The sequence below is a fragment of the Aulonocara stuartgranti genome (assembly GCF_965226115.1).
Source record: "Aulonocara stuartgranti genome assembly, chromosome: 16".
Taxonomy (NCBI): Eukaryota; Metazoa; Chordata; class Actinopteri; order Cichliformes; family Cichlidae; genus Aulonocara; species Aulonocara stuartgranti.
Window position 1 is genome coordinate 1,604,254 of NC_138952.1, and position 18,875 is coordinate 1,623,128.

The window sequence follows — 18,875 nt, forward strand, 5'->3', positions numbered from 1 at the left end:
ACTGACTAACGATGTGCAAAACTCTTTATTTGGAGTCTGAACACAGCAGCATTTAGTACAAAAACTAAATGAGAAACAACAACTTTGCCCCTTTGAACAACATGGCTCATTGGAAAGAGCAAAATTTAGTCTTGTGGTCTAGACAACCCAAAATGTGACGTCCCCACATGTGGACGCCCGGTCCTTTTTGGATCGTCTCTAAACTACACAGGTCAAAAGTATACAGACAGGCTCACATACGTACACTCACTTGGTTTAATTACTGAAATAACCGACTACAACTGACGATGTCTCTGTGGCAGAATAAAGACAGCGCTCACTGGACTCACCAATACTTCCTCAGTAAAGGTCTCAGGACGATGACATGTTCCCACATGCTGGGACAGGTTTCATCAATTCAAACAAAAGCATGTAGATATAAAGATGTGTCATCAGTTTCTGAAAGAAGACCTAAACTGTCATCCTGGGATGTTCAGGAACAAACCAACGCTCAAGCTGCCATGAACTGGAAACAGCTGCAACACCAGTGTGACCGACCACACTGGAACCAGTTTTACATCGCCATGGACTGAGGAGGTGCCCGCTCTGAAATCCACACCACACTGCTGTCTGGACAAAGGTTTTCTGGTCAGAGGAGACAAAGACTGAGTCGTTTGGCTAAATGACGAGAAAGGTGAGGATGAGAAACTCCGATATTCAGATCCAAGCCTTTGTTATGCATCGACGTCCTGACAGAAAACATTCACCTGACTTAAAGCAGACAAACGTAAGCAGCAATCCTCACCTACATGTGTGTTAAAATGATCAAAAGCATGATTGTAATTACTTTCAGACATTTACCAGTTTATCCGTCTTTTATTCATTTACTTTGTGTAACAAAGACAGCATGTGGACAATCTCCACGTATAGAAACATAACCTCCACCTACTTCACACTAACTGAAGAGGACTTCTGAGAAGATGTAAGATATTAAAAAGAAAACTATTATGCACGTAATAGCATCATTGTTTCACTAGCTGAGATAAATATATGCACATATATCCAGATGTCCTGAAGTTTGACTCTTCCTGTTCCCACGTGCTTGAATATGTTTCTTATAAAGGAGATTTAAATCACTCTAATCCAAAAAGCATTATTACAACAAAAACACACGTGAGGTACCTATAAGCCTGCAGCCTTTAAGCAATGCCTCGTGCATTTCAAGCTAAACATGACGAGCTCCCACTGTTCTCTTTCTCTTCAGGCACCAACAACATACGAAGTCTCCAGATGTGTCGTATCAGTGGCTAATAATGAGCTGGACCTGTTACGCTGCTGTTGCAGACATGCTTGCTGACTGCAGGGCACAGAAAAGTCATTCACTTCAAAGCCACAGATCATTCTGCAAAGACCCTCTCTGTGCATCTCAGCAGGATAAACAACAGCACGATTTGAAAACTGGGCCCAGAGGCGAATGATTCAAATAAGGACAAAGCTTTTGTTTTTAAAAACGGTGGTTAAAGTGTTTCAGAGAAAAACATTCTCGAAGATCAAGAGAGAAGTAAAGCATATAAAGCAGGAGGTACAGCAGCTCTTATTACTGGAATAAAGAGCAAAGCACTACTGACTGGATTTTATAACTGCTGCTTTAATGAACCCAACATGACAGACATGTTCATACATCAAGGCCGATGCAGACGTGAAGAGCAGACGGAGGATGTGCGTGTTTTTCTTTTCTCATAATTTTGGTGCCTGATGGAAAAACAGCTACCGAGTCTGTAAATGAGGGAGCTGGTGCCCAACGTACCCCTGTCCCGGGTCGAGAGCGATGGCCCGCGGATGCTCCATCCCTCCGGCTATGAGCGTAGTGCGCATGTCTCCGTTAAGCTTGGCCACCTCGATCTGGTCCAGATTGCTGTCGATCCAGTACAGCTTCCCAGTGATCCAGTCCACAGCCAGACCCTCCGGAGTGGCCAGGCCGTGCTGCACGACCACCTCGATTCCCGTTACCCCTGAAACAGCATTGGCAGCAAGACCGCATGACTTCACGTTCTTTCACATTCATTCAGCCCTGAACTTCTCTAAGCGTGCCAGAAGGCAAATGTCTGGATTTAACAGAGCCCTGCTAGCTCGTTAAGTCAGCGCGATGTGTGATTGAGTGCCTGTGAGAACAGACCCTAACCCTGGGCGCTGACAGCTGCGTGCTCTGCTCGAGTGCTGCACGTTCCCTGCACCAAACTGCATGTCCTCAGTACTTCAGAGGACTTCAGACGACGCTTAGACCTGATGCTGCCAACAGTTTGCACCCATCATGTGTGGAAGTAGCTCATACAGCACTGACATAACCGACAGTCAGCAGGAAGCAGTGGTTAGTGCAGGAAAACATTCATGAAGCAAACAAAGAAACTGAATAATCTGGAGGGAAGCTGTTTATTACAAAAAAAGGCAAATGGATTAGAAATATATGAAAATCCATCAGCGATTCTCAGATGGATGGACTTTTGTGGGTGTTTCACAGAGGGTGGAACAGCCACAGAGGTGATATCACTGCTCCACAGAGGCAAATAAAGGCTGGGGAACTCAGTGAATGCACTGCCACCCACAAAAATAAAGAGCGAATGAGAAATTCTGATTCATCATTTTATGAGACTTTGTACTACAAAAGCTTTAGACTTGTGCAGTATTTTTAAGTTTGCTCAACCTGAGATAAACTGTAAGGAGCCAATATCAGCCCCGTGCAGCAGAAATGAGTCTGTGTGACAGCAGCAGAATAAAACAGAACAACATCGTCGTCGCTGCCTGAGAGGAAAAATGAGCGAAGGTCTTACTGACAGTGTGAGAGCATACCTCCAGACTCTGAGAGCTTCCCCCTGTAGATCTTATCTTCCACCACGTCTGTCCAGTAAAGGAGGCTGTGGTTGAAGTGGAAGTCTAACGCGATGGTGTTCCTCAGTCCTGGCACCAGCAGGCTGTAGTCTCGTTTGTGAAGGTCTATTCGTCGTATCTCGTGCCGGATCGAGAAAATAACGAAAGCCTCAAAGGGATCTGGTGAAGGCGAGACAGTCGAAATAAGTATGTGTAAGTTATCAACGCACCATGAGAAGAATGAGACTCAACACTGCGGCCGTCTTCATCAGGATTTTCACCGTAAGGTATTAACAAAGACTCATTTCTGACTATTGTTACTAAATATATTTAAAAAACAGACAAGAAAAAAAAATAATACTACCATGAAAACTAAAATAAACCACGACCCTCATGAATCACGTGAAATATAAATATTTGGTAAGACTTGCAGGTTTTTGTCTTTTTGTAAAGTCAAACCAAAATGATGACTCTGCAAACCGGATGCATACGTGCACATACGTGCACATCGCCGCTGACCTATTCTGCTCCTTTTTCCTCTCTGCTGTAATCTGACACCTCTCCTATTCATCCAGCTGAGGCCTGTCGGTGTGTGCACACTGAGCAGGAAGCAAATTCAATCTCAAGAACAGCTTTACTATTTTTATAAAGAAGTCCTGCAACAAAGTGGAGACACTGACGCGCACATAAGCAGACAGATTGATGGATAAGGTGGTCGTTGTTGTCCCGCAGTACCCACACAGTGCCAGCTCCTGTTATTAAAACATGTCGTCCACACCGAGGAATTAAATGATCTTGTTTAGCAAATATTAGAGTCGCGAGTCTGCATGGCTGCTGCCTTGTTTAGTGAAGTCACCGTCCTTCCCTGCTTTACCTAAAATCACACATCTGCTTCCCTTTTCCATTAAAGTGAATGTCAACCCTTGTGCTAACTGCTAGCAGCTAGCTTTAGATGATGCCATAGTAGCGTTGGGCTTAATGGCAGCCTGAGCTCCTGGGCTCTCAGGGCTGCATGCTGCAGCACATGCAGATACGTAGGCGCTACGATCAGCGATCGAAGGCTCTTTTGTTCCCTAGAAGACATTTTAATAAGTCACACAGCACAGAGTCGCTGTTCGTGCTATTAATGACAACTGCTAAAATTTGCATAGTAATTAAAACAATTAAGCTTAATTTGCTTCAATATATTCCCTTTACTCGGCTTCCACTCGGCTCAGTGCGCTGTGCAGATGACACGCTTTTAAACATTTCTCATTGGCTCAGCCATAATGTGGCGTGCATTTATATGCATCGGATGCAGCCAAACCGACGTGTTGCCAAACACTTTGGGAACCAACGCGCGGCATTTTCCCGTTTCTGAAAAAAGCAGATACATTTGTAAGTCGTGTCCTTTGAGGAATAAATGCTGTAGGGTCTCTGAGAAGTGTCTAAATCTAGCGACAAGTCGTAACGCTGGCAAACAGCGCTCCCAATCCCAAACTCGGCCTCGCCCACCGAGGCTCCGGACGCTATTTCTGCCTCCAGTGCAGCTCGTCTCCTGAGAGGCGCACAGCTAACGCTTGTTCCAAGCGACACATGGACACTTGTACACAAACTGCACTTAGTATTTCAAAACTTTTGCAAGTCTTTTCTTCACAGCACGCTTTACTCAGTCACACTTTAGGGAACACAGATGTAATTAAAACTGTGTCCTTGCCTCAATGTCACATCTCAGTGCTGCGACCGAACGAGCTACAATGCTTCTGCAGAGACGACGCGTACTCGCAGCTTTTTCCCCCCATTTATTACTGCGATATGAAAAGGAAGAAAAGACGTGAGCTCCGGACTTTACAAAGCATCCAGCAGCAACGCTTCTCAGGATTCAGGTGCAATGCTTGTGTTTGCATGCAAAACGTGATTTATGATGAAGCTGTACAATTCAGATCAGCTCCCAGAGAAAATTGTGTATTTTCCTGCGTTAATGTAAGATTAGAGCTGCAGCTGCCATCAATCTCGGCGCCAAAGAGAGAAGCCAGTAATCAAAGCCAGGTCCATAAATCTGAACGCGACGGTCCAACAGCATGTGTGCAACTATTGTGTTGCAGCGGCTTCAAAGCAGTCTAATCAAGTGGATTAGTGAGTCACAGCAATCACATCAGGAGAAAGTTTGACTTTATTATGCGATGCCAGGCCGGTTAAACGTGTGTGTTTGGGCCTGAGGTGAGTCAGCTAGCAGAGCTGGCTCACTCAGCATCACAGGAGATGGAAACAGACGGCTCTCATGGAGCCGAGCCTCTTCACATTTGATTGGATTTGAATAGATAGATACTCTAAATCACCGTCTATTACTGTTCTTCAGACTACCTCCTCACTTTTTTACCACTCACAGACGCTAACACGAGGACCTTCCCATTACGCGCTCGTGTTTCAGCCGCTACCGTCCGCAGAATCAATCGATTATACGTTTCTCTATAATTAAAACTCACATTTTTCAATTACTCGCTCGCACAGAAGCTGAGATTACAACTCAAAATCAAACGCGGTGCAGGTGCATCACGGCCAAGGACAAATGTATTATTACTGCAGCCACAGACCGGCAGTGCTGCACGCTGGAGGCAGCCTGCAGCATCACTGAAACAAACATTAGAAGGCTCGGGTCTGTTACCTGTGCTGTGACAGCTGTCGCCGTCCGAGTCGAGCATCCATCCTGGATAACAGGAACACTTCACTGTGGTCTTGTACTGCTCACACACTTGGCTGCACTTCAGGTGACGGCTGCAGTAGTCCACCACCTCACACGTCTTGTTGCTGGAGTCCAGGTGAAGCCCGGGGGGACACGAACACACAACTCCTTTGCCCGGTGCCACAGTGCACTGGTGACTGCAGCCCCCTCTGGCTACAAGGCACAAATCTGGGGTGAAGAAAGGTCCCGAAATCTTAGAAAGTACACAGAGATGAATCTGTGTCTGTCTGACAGGAATCCTAAAGGTTTAATATTTGCGCATAGGAAAAAAGACGTGGTCTTTTAAACTGTGAGCTGCTGCAGACATCATAAGTCAAGCATAAAGGTGGTGTGTAATGAGCAGGCACATAAACAGCAGGTGGTGCAGATTCATGAGGAGAAGAGTGGCGTCTATTTGCATTTAAAGCAAAGCAGGAAAAAACTCATTTTTTCCAGAAATTACATAAAAAACAAGTCTTAACTTTGTGCTCCTCATCCTGTCGTAAAGTTCTCGTTAATTAGCAGCTCGAGATGAAACATGGAGTGAAAGTGAAGCTGTGAACGAGACCTGGACTTAGCAACATAAGGAGAAATGAACAAAACAGTCACAGTGGCTGAATGGTGGGTGTGAATCCTGCTGAGCTGGTGCAACTCAGACCCCTGAGGTCCCATCTGAACACAGCCTAATTTTCAATGAGGAGCCAGAAGCTCTTTTAGCTACAAAAACACTCGAGGGTCCTGTGAGGCCCCCACGAGGCTCGGCTAGTGACGCTCTCGAAAATGAGCCTCCGCGTTTACGCTGCTCACTTTTAAGAGATTAGATGGGAAGAGCTGCTCACATGAGATAATCTGTCTCATCTGAAGGCTGTTGGACAAACACTTGCAGACTTCATATTCTGTCCCTTTGGTCTCAACAGACACCAGTTACATGCTGACGGGACACCGAAGAGCTCCAGTGGGAGATTTTTGGCATTCCCAACATCACAACATACTTGCATATCATACGTGTGATGATGTGAAACCCTGTAAATGCAGATTTGCCTTAAACAAAGGCTTGCTTGTCTTTGCATCGACTTTCTTTGGTTCTAAACTGCTGCTACACATCAAGTTTTCATTAATCCATCCATGCACAAAGTGCATCGTTCAAAGTTTCCGTGGATGGAAGTCATTATTTATGACACTTTCTCTTTAGTCTTCCCACTTACAATGATTCTTATGTGAAACATTCTCTCGTGGGCTTGAAAGGTGGGTGTAAATGTTCCTGAGGAAGAACAGCCGTTACAGTCAGCTTGGATCTCGCCGTTGACAAGTTTTGTCATATGTCTAATTATCCGCTGTGTAACTTGTCAGAATCTGTTGACACTGGTATGACTCAACTACTCCGGAAACTTTTCCAACCTTTTTCTGACTGAGCGTTTGATGAGCTGTCCGCATTAGCTGTCCACAACAAAAGGCTGCGTTTGGAAACCTCAGCGCCAGAAAGGAAAACGAGAAAAGCCGGAATTTTTACAAAAAGTGTGACAGCGGACGGTAAAACGCGATAAAATAGAAGAAGCGCGTGGGTGAGCTTTGCTCTGGATGTAGGCGGAGCCATGTGTAGAACATTATGTTCACTGGTTGATCCAGTGTTGTGGGATTAGATCCTCAGTAATCACACACGACTCGTGTGTCCACATACTTTAGACATAAGACATCATTACCACAGATGGGTCCTTCGTCGGAGCGATCCGCACAGTCCACTTTGCCGTTGCAGATCTTATCGGGCGTGAGGCAGACCGAGGAGTCGTTGGCACACGGGTACTTGGGCGGCTTGCACGCAGCCGACTCACACGACTCTTCGTCCGAGCGGTCCTCACAGTCGATGTCCCCGTCGCACACCCAGCTCTTTGTGATGCACTTGCCTGCAGGAGCCGAGCAAACATTAGCACAAATCTTTCAAGCAGGTGAACGTTTGATGACCAGCTGATGAAATCTCCTTATTTCCACAGGATTCAGAAATAAAGCTCCCTGCTGAGTGATGCATTCAGGGGGAGACGGATTTCTCAGTTCTTTTGTCATAACCTTAAAACAAACGCCATGTATTATTCCCAGAAGGCCACAGTCAACAAGCTGCCTCTCTGGTTTGTGTTTAAACCGATGAAAAAGTCCACATACAATCAATATTCCCTGTGCTGTGCAAAGGAGCCTGATTGGTAAATCCCTCATTGCGGGCAGGAAGATGTAGGTAGAACCACGAGGGGGGTGAATAACAGAGACACTGGGATGTATCAGCATCACTCAAAGCTTGTATGTTTTCCACATTTTCGATCCCACCGGCGTGTTTGGCGCCAGATCGGTGCAAACTGACATGGGATGGTGCCGCGACTGCGTATGTTTGCTTTTAAATAAAAATGCATTCTCACGACGCTGCTGATTTAACCCGTCAGGTTCTAAATGTCTCATTTAGTGGTACCGTAGTTGCAAAGATAAACACAAACGCTTCTCCGTGAGTAAAATATGCTCGACACTTGTGGCGCAGATGCTGTGTTGGGCTGTTTTTGTGCTAATGCACATGGACAAGGAGGTTAATCATTTGTGTAATTGAATTATCTCCATCCTGAAAATTTCACCTTGAACGACACAGCCTGAAAACCGCACAGTCTGCGAGCAGAGGATGGATCGAGGATGTAAAAGGAGGGAAACGGATTTTGTTCAGAGTGGGCGGCACGACGGGGAAACCTCCTCCTGAGTGGATTTATTAAACGTGGCTATTGCTTATTATTATTTATTTGAGGGTGAAATACTTTTTTATCTTCTTTCCAAATATAACCAACCTACTAAAATATCAGGTTTCATATTTAATTCAACAAAACGTTAGCGTAGCCACAAATGAGAGATGGCTACTCTCTTGAGATGGTCCTCAGTGTGGCTGCAAATGCACTTTTAAATAATAGACGAGTGCATTTACAGTGTTTTCTGTGTGCATTTGAACATTTCTCACCAATTAGTGTATAAAGAGCTTCATATTTGTAGGGTCAACCTTACAGTATAAAGCGCCTTGAGGCGACTGGTGTTGTGATTTGGTGCTGTATGAATAAAGTTGAATTGAACTGAATATTTGCTGATATCATCCACGTGATCCTGACTGCACAGCAACACTGTAATACTTAGTGTAATGCTAAAGGTAAAGATCCCTGATAAAAGCACACACTATATCCACTCCCATATAAATGGATGCATGGATTGTATACAGTAGGCACTGTAATCCAGATTTATTCCTGCAATATCTGGCAGTGATTCCAGGCTAGAAGTTCCTCATTAAACTGTCTCAGGCTAAAAGTTTCAAATTGAGAATAAATCCTTCCCCCATTTAAATGTCTGACTCTCCTCCCTGTGACTGAATACTTTATCAAACACTGTATTTAAAGGCCTGAGATTAGATATTTCATGCAAAAAAAAAGTGCTTCTGGATAAATTACTGTGCTTGTACTATTAGCATTACTTATTAATATGTAGTATTAATAGCAGGCACCACAGTCAAGTGAAGCATCTCACTGCATTATAGTAATGATCTAATTGGTGGTATATATCGTGCTTGCTTTTTATACTCACACATGGACAGCGTAAAAAAAGAGCACACGCTTCTGTCACGTGCACCAACTGGGAGCAGGAAGGGAAAGCTGGGCTGTGAACTGGTTTGCACATGTGCAGCACCAGTGGGGAAGCTAAATCTGATCCATTGAAGCATATCGACTGAGGAATCAGCTGATGTCACTGAGATTGTGCCTGAGCTTGACTTCATAGTTTGCTTAAGCTGCTATCACGCTAGATGCTGTTTTGTTGCATTGCTTCAGATTATCCTCTTCATCTCTGGCTCTCCTTCATCCGTCAGAGCTGCAAAGACCGGCTCTTTTAGAAAGGCCTTTTTGAATATTTCCAGAGAGGGCAGTGTGTTCTTCAGAGGAGGACAGAACAAACTGCATGAGTGAACAGAGATCTGACACGGCGCAACTAGAGAGAATAATAACTGTGTGCTTTAGCCAACCTGTCACCATGCAGCAAAAATGAAAAGGAAAAGCGTTTAGTGATAAGTGGAAAATTCCAGGACTGCAGGACTTTTTTTGTTTTTGCCCTTTTTCTTACATTTAATACAAGAAGGTAGATGCTCAGTCGGGGTGCGTGGACGGTTTAAACAGACTCTGATTGGTTGAAGAACCACACGCAGATGCTCAGATTCATTTATAACTCATTCAAATATTGTGGACTCTCTCATATTTCACTAAGTTCACTCTTGTTTAAAGGTTTACTTACTGAACTCAAATCCATGCCAAGTTTAATTTTTATGCCTCAGGACCCGATGTTACCGCAGTCAGACCCACAGCATCACTGTCAGCTGACTAATGAAGTGTAAACATTCAAAAAAATCTGGAAAGTATCTCAAAGCTACGAAACATCAGTTTGCATTAATTGTTGAGTTACAACAACAACAGGACCCCAACACAGAGGTGGCACCTCCAGGACCGCTCTGTGTGTTTCTACCTGTCACCTGCACATTAACTCACAGCTCGTTGTTAACACTGCGCTGTATTCACTACCTGTATCTTTGCAGGTGAACTTAGCCTTGGGGTCACACATCCTCTTCGTGCCCTCGCAGTCCTTCTCATCGCTCCCGTCCTCACAGTCCTTATCGCCGTCACAGCTCCAGCGCTCCGGGATGCAGGTCCCGTCGGTGACGCAGTGGAATTCCTCGGCACTGCACTCGATCACCGGCGGCAACACTAAAACAAAATGAATTTGACAATGAATGCCTTTGAGATATACAGCAAAGTGTCACGGGCAAAAACCTCGCAGTTAACCTTTATTTTAAAAGAGACGTATTGGTGGCAAATATTTATGATAGTGAGCCGGGCAGCGGCGTCTATAACAGGTCAGCACCCCGAGAAGAATGGAGTTATTTCACAAGTCTTTAAGGTTTATGTGTCCGAGATATTTCTGTCTTCTTTAATCGCTCTGGTTAGTATATCACACACACGGGTTTCATCAAACAATCGGGTACGACGGCTGCGTGTGTGTGTGTGTGTGCACATGTTTAGACATCCTTGTGAGGACAGAAAACAGGCATGCTGCTATACTTGTGGAGACCAACAGTCCTTATGGGGACAAAATGCTGTGCCCACCAGTTTGAAGACATTTAAGGACAAAAGTTTAAGTGTTCCTCTGTGGACCGAAGTCCACCCTGAGGTCCTCCTCTTCCCCCGATGAGCCTGGTCTTTTTTGTTCGTTAGTTTTTGTCCCGTTTTGCTTGTTAGGAATTTTGTGTAATTTCTTTGTCCCCTGTTGGCTGGTTAGGGTTAGGCTGAGGGTCAGGGTTACACATCCACTCTTCATGGTTAGAGTAAGGGGACAGGGAAAGCATATGTCAGTGAGAGGTCCTCACTAAGATATGAAAATCTAAACTTATGTTATTTGGAAATAGTGGTTTAAATACAAACGCAAAGATTCAAATAAATGGTGCTGATATTGAAAGAGTCAGTGAAAATAAATTTCTGGGGGTAATAACAGATGAAAAACTCAACTGAGAGCTCACATAAGAGATATTCATTCCAAAGTATCACGAAGCATTGCAACACTAAACAAGGCAAAGCAGGTATTTGACAAACATCACTTCATATTCTCTACTGTTCACTGGTTTCACCATACTTAAGCTATTGTGCAGAGGTCTGGGGCAACAACTATAAAACATTACATTCACTTTTTACTCTTCAAAAAAAGCAGTTCGAATCATCCACACTGCAGGTTACAGGAACGTACAAACTCACTATTTTTGCACTGAAATATTGAAAAATTGACGATCGAGTGAAATTCGAAACAGCACAAATTCTATTCAAAGCAAAAAATAAAGAACTGCCAGGAAATATTCAGAGTATGTTTGTTTTGAAAGAAGGAAGTTATAATTTAAGGGATTTTTGTAACTTCAAAACAACGAAGGTTCGCACTACAAGAAAAAGCTTTTGTGTTTCTGTGCATGGAGTGAAACTGTGGAACAAACTGAATATGGAATTAAAGCAACGTCCAAACATAAAACTGTTCAAAAAGAGTTATAAAAGTATGATCTTCTCGAACTATAAAGAAAAGGAAAATATTTAAATTAAGTGAATGTCATGTAAAAATTCATGATGTGATATTACAGGATATAGTTTTTTGTATGTAATTTGTATAGTATTTTTTTTTCTTTCTTATTTTCTTTTCTAAATGTACTTGTAAATTGTTCACATGTTGAAATAAATTACCAAAAAAAAAACGAGTGTGTGTGTGTGTGTGTGTGTGTGCGTGTGTGTGTGTGTGTGTGTGTGTGTGTAATTGTGGCGTGCACAGCCTGTGTTTTAAGAATGGTTGGGTGGGTAAGCAAAACTCGCCCAACGATACACGACCGTGTTCACCGGAGGACCCGGGGATCAAACTACCAACCTTCTGTTGAGCAGCTGACCCATAGTCAGACATAGTGTCTGACTCACTGGTTCAAGCTCACCTTATTGTATATTCCGTGTGTGTTGATTTGGATGTGATGGCTTAATGCTTAAATGAAAAAACAGAAAACTATTTAACAGTAGAAGCACAGCGGAGACAAATTCAAGCCTCTGGGGCAGAATTAGACACAGGGGGAGGAGACGTCTGCAGCTCCCATCAGGAAATGGTTTGATGAATGGTGCACACATTCTAGTGACAAGCAAGCGAGCTGTGAGTTTTCTAGGAGCTTACATAAGGTTTGTGTGATAATTAGATTAAACGATTCAAGTCCTGATGGTAAAATTCCCGTGCACACAGAGCAGATAAGATTTAGTCACACAGCAGTGTGAACACAGAGTTAGTGGACTCGAGCTGATTAGCTGTTAAACTTGTAATTACAACACCTACATTTAAATGCTGATTCGAATTGCAACTAAAATCATTTGCACACTCAAATAAATATAAATCAGCGCTCGGTGGCACAGGCAGCTCGTGTGTGATGATTTAATCTATGACGGTGTATTATAAATAAACAGGTTAACACTAGCTGTTTGAACAAATGGAAGACAGGATGTGTCGGTCATTTCAAAACCTGTTCATCAGCATTTTAACACGCTGCGCAGACATCGCTTACATGCAGGTCCACCTCTGCAGGTTAAGGTCTCGTCGCTGAGGTCACCGCAGTCGTTGTCGCCGTCACAGGCCCAGTGGTCGGGGATACAGCGACCATTGGAGCACTGGAAGTGGGTATTGGAGCAAGACTGGATGCAGCCCACTTCATCGCTGCCGTCTCCACAGTCGTCATCTGCACACATGCACAAAAGTTCAGTGACAGATTATTGTTATGAACGCTGGTGGGTGTAAGGTATATGTAATCCTGGTTATAACCATGAGGGCTGTTGCCGTTGCACAATGCACTTTTTTGATGAAAAATCAATTTCCCACTGGGGACAATAAAGTTACCACTGGCCAAGGTTAGAGCCAGTTTATGCTTTCACCTGAATCGCAGTGCCACTCCACACTGATGCATCGTCCACTGGAGCAGCTGAACTGGGTGACGGGCTCACAGGTGGGGAAAACTGCACATAAACAAACATAAGTTCAAATTAAAGAAATATTTGCTTCACGAAGCCACAAACAATCAGCTGTGCTTGTAAAATGTGATAGCAAACATCAGGTTTGTGTCCTAAACTCAACACTGACCTAGACTCTGAAAATGATATAAAATAAAACAAAAACAATACCAATAATTTTTAAAAAGAATCCTATTACATTTTTATATGTAAAAAATAACAAACACACTGTATGGAATCAAAGACGACAGTGTGAGTGAAAGACTTGTGTCTCATAAATCTGTCGAATAATGAAAATAATCTATAAACTAAAAAGGTTTTTATAGGCAGCTGCACGTTTCAGTTAGAGGAAGAAAAACAGGAAAACAAGAATGATTAAAATCATATTTCTCACTTTATGGATGCACACATCGCAGGGAAACTCATTCATTAGTCCTGAGATATTTCAGTCATGGTGAAACATCTTCAATATAAATGTTACTATCATGTTAATTCTTATATGAAGGTTTGTTAAAGGTGTCCATGACCATAAAACTGAAAATATTAAAAATATTAATTACTGTTATACGTCTTTCCATACATGCACTGATAGTCTGGAGCCGACTTAAAGAATAACTTTAAATGATACTAACATTGATAAGCTGTAGTTTAAATATATCTGCTGACAGCTCACATTCGTGACTGCAGGATGTTCCCAGTGTCTCACAACGCTCAGGTTTAATCTTCCGTCTCCACCACAGATCCGTAACCGTAGGGATTTTTTAGTAATAGCTTTAACCTCAGCGACCTTCCAGAGATTCCCATTTGGGTTCATTTGGGACTCTTGGGTTAGCCGTTTCATCATTTTAGTTTTTTACCCCTTTCACACAGTGACAAAGTGCATTATCTGACAGAACAGAAAAAAGTTGTCTGATTAAAGTGATGTTAGGAAAGGAACATAATGTTTGAATCAAGAATGATTCCAGCATCCTTCTGATTCTTCTGCTGATGACACACTTACACTCTTACTGCTTCGATCAAGAGGGAAACAACATCACATTCACCTGATGAACTAATATAAAAGCATTCATGCTAGTGTTAACCAGTGTTGGTCAAGTTACTTGAAAAACATAATCAGTAACTAATTACTGATTACTTCCCCAAAAAAGTAATCCCGTTACTTTACAGATTACTTATTTTCAAAAGTAATTAATTACTTAGTTACTTAGTTACTTTTTAAAAACACGATTTACAACCTGAAGAGGTGATAAAGTGATAGATCTTTCAGCCCAATTCTACTTTTTCTGCATAATCCATCATACAAAATGTAATCAAATGGAAAAGTCTCTTTTTAAAACTTGTTTTATTAGTTTTAATCTTTTAACTTTATGCATCAAGCAAAAATGTAATTATATGCAACATTCTGACTGGAAGAAATTAGTTTAACATTTAAAGCTATTTTCTGCACATTCCAGCACATAAAATAAAATATTTTTTGTGTTTACACTCAGTCTTTCAAATAGATGCAAGTAAAACACAGCAGAAAATAAATAAAGTCAAAGACTCAGCGGTCCTGTTGCTCTATTTTCACCTGTAAAGCAGGAGTGGGGCAGGCGGAGGTTTACCCTGGTGCAGGTGTGCCGCGGTCAGTGGAAGAATCCGCGAGTTTCTCTGTGAGTTTCCCATTACGTCGTAGCTACTCGGTGCTTGTTGGAAGTTTAGGGGTTTTTTGCTGTAAAAAGAAGTTTTCTTCCCACGCACAGCGGACACTAATGTTTTTGTCACTTTTTATGGAATCAAACTCAAAGTAAGGTCAGTACTTCCACGCTTTAAACGCTGCACGCTCATACTCTCTCTGCACTCGATATATGATTCACTGTTGATCTGCACACAGCTGTTGCCACGAACGTCGCACTCGCTTACGTCACTGTCGTGAGACATTCTCGCAAAAAAATCACGGTTTTAGTAACGCAGTAACGCAGCGTTCCTACGGGAAAGTAATGGTAATCTAATTACCGTTTTTGCAATAGTAATCCCTTACTTTACTCGTTACTTGAAAAAAAGTAATCAGATTACAGTAACGCGTTACTGCCCATCTCTGGTGTTAACACAGTCCCTCCAGGAGTGGACGTCCCAGGTCAGACTGTACCAGCAGTCAGAGAAACAGCAAAAACCCAGGAGCTCCGTCTCGGTTCAACATTACGTTTCATGACGATACAATTAGAAAAAGACTGAATAATCAAACAGTGTCCGGTGGACTCTGTGTGCAGGTGACATTGTGACAATGTCAGGTTAACGTTTTCATTCCCATCAGACACCAGCCGTGTTTCTGACTCGGAGATATGATTCCTGGATGCCTGAAGCTTTATTGACTTGAGTATAAAACACAGGCCTATATTTGAAATGATTTGTTGACTGATATACTTTTAGGCGCTGCAGAGGAGACAGATAATATTTCTGTCCTACAGGATGCTTTCCTCAAAAATGTCAGGTTTCAGCGACGGCACATGTCTGGCTGGAATTTAACATTCGTTAAAAATGAAGACGAGACATACATAAATAATGAAGGTTTCGAGTAAACAGTGAGCGTTGTTAAAAATAAAACACCGGCATCCATAAATAATGCCGGCGAACAGAGCTGCGAGCGAACCGAGCGCCCAGTAGAAGACGGTGTGTGACAACTACTAAACTACTGACAAACAAAATCCAAATTAGTATCAATCTCTAAGGCGGCCACCACTGAGCTTCAGGTGTTCCTAAACCCACAGTAGCTCCACTGAAGCTAAGTGAGCTGCCAGAGCTGCACAGAGCAGCGCCTGCAGAGAAGTAATGCCTGAGGAAGCTCAGACAGCAGTACGGGAGAGAATATGTTTTGCTGCACAGCTTGATTATGATTGAATGAAGCCGAGCATGAACTTTAATTACTGCTTACAACCCGGCTGTTTGTGACTGCATATTGAAGCGGCTTAGGACACACAAAGGGAGGCTGAGGCGATACAGCACGCTGCAGCATTTGGCAAACATCGATCACTGTTAAAGGCTGATTTCATACAAATAGTGATTAAAGCGAGTCTTAAAACCTCCTTTTAAACATATGCTTCCAATTCAGCATCGCTGATGAAAACGTATGAAATTTGTAGCTGCAGACATCCTTTCCCCTGCTTCAATAAAAGGTTAAATACATCTTCAAAGAGCTCAAAGCGCTCGGGTCATAATGGCATGCCATGTATTTTTATTATGCCTTCTAGGATTAGCCCAGAACACAGAGTACAACTTTCCCTAAGTGAAGCTGACAGATTGTATAATACCACTGAGACATGACTACAGAACAGTAAGCTACTGTACCCAGCACCACCCACCGAAGCTGCTGCCATTTGTGAGGACATGTCTAGGTCTTGGTCCAGAGAACACAGCATCAATAACTGAGTCTCTCTGTCCACTGAATGAAGCAGCGCCTTTCTAAAACGTCACAAAAATGCACAAGAATTTTGCAGTTGTTAAATGTCTTCTGAGCTTCTTCTACCTTCATGTTTTCAAACTGCATTAAAACTGTCCAGCAGATCAAAATCTCTCTACTCTCCTTAACTCTCCTGGACATTAAGCTGCTACTTTTGGGAAGCAGCCACACTAAAGGGATCGAACGAGGGACCACCGACCGGCCGGAGCCACTGACTAAAACAAAATCCTTTACCTCAGCAGGCAGCTGGCTGACATTGTTCACCTGTGCTTCCTGCTATCCACCCTGCATCAGTCTTCCTTTGTCTTTGAACCTCCAGCAGCTCCACAGGCAGCAGTACAAACATCCACACTGCACTAGCCGTGTAGGTATAGCAGCACAGACGCTGCATAGGTCTGTTAGCTTTGGTTTGATTTGTTTTACATAAATCTCTTTCATACCTGTCGCACTAGCTGAGCTGTTTTGTTGTAAAAAGAAAACAACATTTTATTAATTTATTATATTTTTAAAAGTACTTGTGTGTTTTTTTTATTTCCCCTATGCTGTGCTATTAAAGAGTAATGTGAAAACAGCAGAACTTGTATCATATTATGAAGTGAGAACAGCTTAGCACATATTTTTAGCTCCAAGTGGGAACTGCATCGTATACATTTGACATTTGTAAAGAGATTTTTGAAATTTCAGCATATTAACTTTACAGCCCTGAAAGTGTAGAGTTAAAACATCTCACTAATATTAAATGTGAGAAGTAACAGAAAATGACCCCAAATGATTTTACTTGTGTTTAATGAAATCATCATGTTGCTGTTAATCAAACAGAGCCAAGACAAACGTACTCGGTCACACACAGAGTGACGTTTGAGTGACGTCTGGGGAAAAGCACGCGTGACTCACCGCATGATATTTCATCAGACTTATCCCCACAGTCGTCCTCCCGATCACAGCTCCAACTGCGAGGTATACATCGTCCGTTCTGGCAGGAGAACTGCTCTGCCTGACAGGGCTGGGCTGAGGAAGAAGAAAGAGGCCACTTAATTCAATCGCACCTGCATAAGTCAGTGTAGCGGCTGCACAACAACTCTAATGGTCACTAGATCACCCAAATGTCAATGTAAGGCCGGCGCAAACCCTTTATCACGCAATCGCGCGGTTGAAGACGGGCGTGGAAAACGCGCTGTTGCTGATGGGCCGTCAGTTACGTGCTGGTGGTCACACTCGTGACAGCAGCTGATGTGGGATACGCGTGTCAATCCACTGACGGGGGAACATTCGTCATCTTCTGGCTAATGCTCATCGATCGATCCTCTGAGGATAAAAAGCTCCGGAGAAGTACGACTAATGCGATATGCTGTAAGTGTCCTCGTAGATGCTCCAAGTCTTTGATACTAGAACGCCCTTAAACAATGAGATTGATTGCACAGTACCGCCGCTCCTTCACAGCCTCAAAATATTACAGTGACGGCTGCCTTGACAGCACCTGACACCAGTGTTCAAGTCTTAGAGAATAAAGCACATCTGAAGTGAGAACATTTTTATCAAAAGACGTCAGAGACAAATGTTTCATGGCCTACTGTGCAGATGAGAAGTTTACATAGCTGAACAGTCCTCAAAACTGATCGGAGAAGCACCTGTAACCACGCTACGTTTTCCTGAAATCACCGGTTTCACATCAGCGTTTATTCATAGAATTAATCATATTTGATAAAATGTGAAACGACTGAAAATGAGCCAGCGAGCACAGACGAGCAGCGCTGACAGATGGCACACGACTGACATCCAAAACTCCCCAAATCTAAACCCGACGTGAAAGCAGCCCGTGCGTACCTGAGCAGGTGTTGTTGGACTCGTCCTCGTTGTTGCCGCAGTCGTTTGTCCCATCGCAGAGCCATCGTTTGGGGATGCAGCGATTGTTGCTGCATTTGAACTGATTGAGGGGACAAGTGTGGTTGTCTGCAAAGAGTTCACCGCACAAAAAGCAGATCAGTCAATAAAATCAAATGAACGAACACAAGAATGAAAAAATGTATCTGACAAATACTGCATGTTGTAACATGTTAGTGTTGTAGTGTTGCAGAATCTAAACTGCAGACAGCACCCACTCAAGAACTGTCACGAAGTCACTCAGCGCTGACGTGACCTGCCTTCAGAGCAGTCTGGGTTCAAAAGGTGCTGAACTGTCGACCTGTGAGGTTTTATTGTGTTATTTGGTCTTTAATAAAGCTGGAGGGGAGGGAACTGCAAAAGCCAAGGTCATAATTATCTGACGCACGCCAACCAAACCTGAGACCGTACTGTGCCAGTCAAAAATATCCATGATCGTCATTTTGTCAGGTAG

At 43.2% G+C, this 18,875-nt stretch overlaps 1 protein-coding gene across 17 annotated transcripts in view; it reads right to left on the minus strand.

The window, feature by feature from the left end:
• The window catches only part of lrp1bb (low density lipoprotein receptor-related protein 1Bb), a 324,949-nt gene that overhangs the window by 109,940 nt on the left and 196,134 nt on the right, over positions 1 to 18,875 (minus strand). For 16 of the 17 annotated variants that reach the window (XM_082509141.1, XM_082509138.1, XM_082509137.1 and 13 more), the window contains 9 exons: positions 18,365 to 18,490; positions 17,435 to 17,548; positions 13,030 to 13,110; positions 12,666 to 12,836; positions 10,120 to 10,302; positions 7,246 to 7,446; positions 5,489 to 5,734; positions 2,827 to 3,024; positions 1,787 to 1,991 (listed from right to left, as the gene is read on the minus strand). In XM_082509141.1, coding sequence (XP_082365267.1) covers positions 1,787 to 1,991; positions 2,827 to 3,024; positions 5,489 to 5,734; positions 7,246 to 7,446; positions 10,120 to 10,302; positions 12,666 to 12,836; positions 13,030 to 13,110; positions 17,435 to 17,548; positions 18,365 to 18,490 — 1,525 coding nt within the window. The remainder of the gene's footprint in view (positions 1 to 1,786; positions 1,992 to 2,826; positions 3,025 to 5,488; positions 5,735 to 7,245; positions 7,447 to 10,119; positions 10,303 to 12,665; positions 12,837 to 13,029; positions 13,111 to 17,434; positions 17,549 to 18,364; positions 18,491 to 18,875) is intronic. The other variant, XM_082509127.1, reaches the window with a different exon arrangement.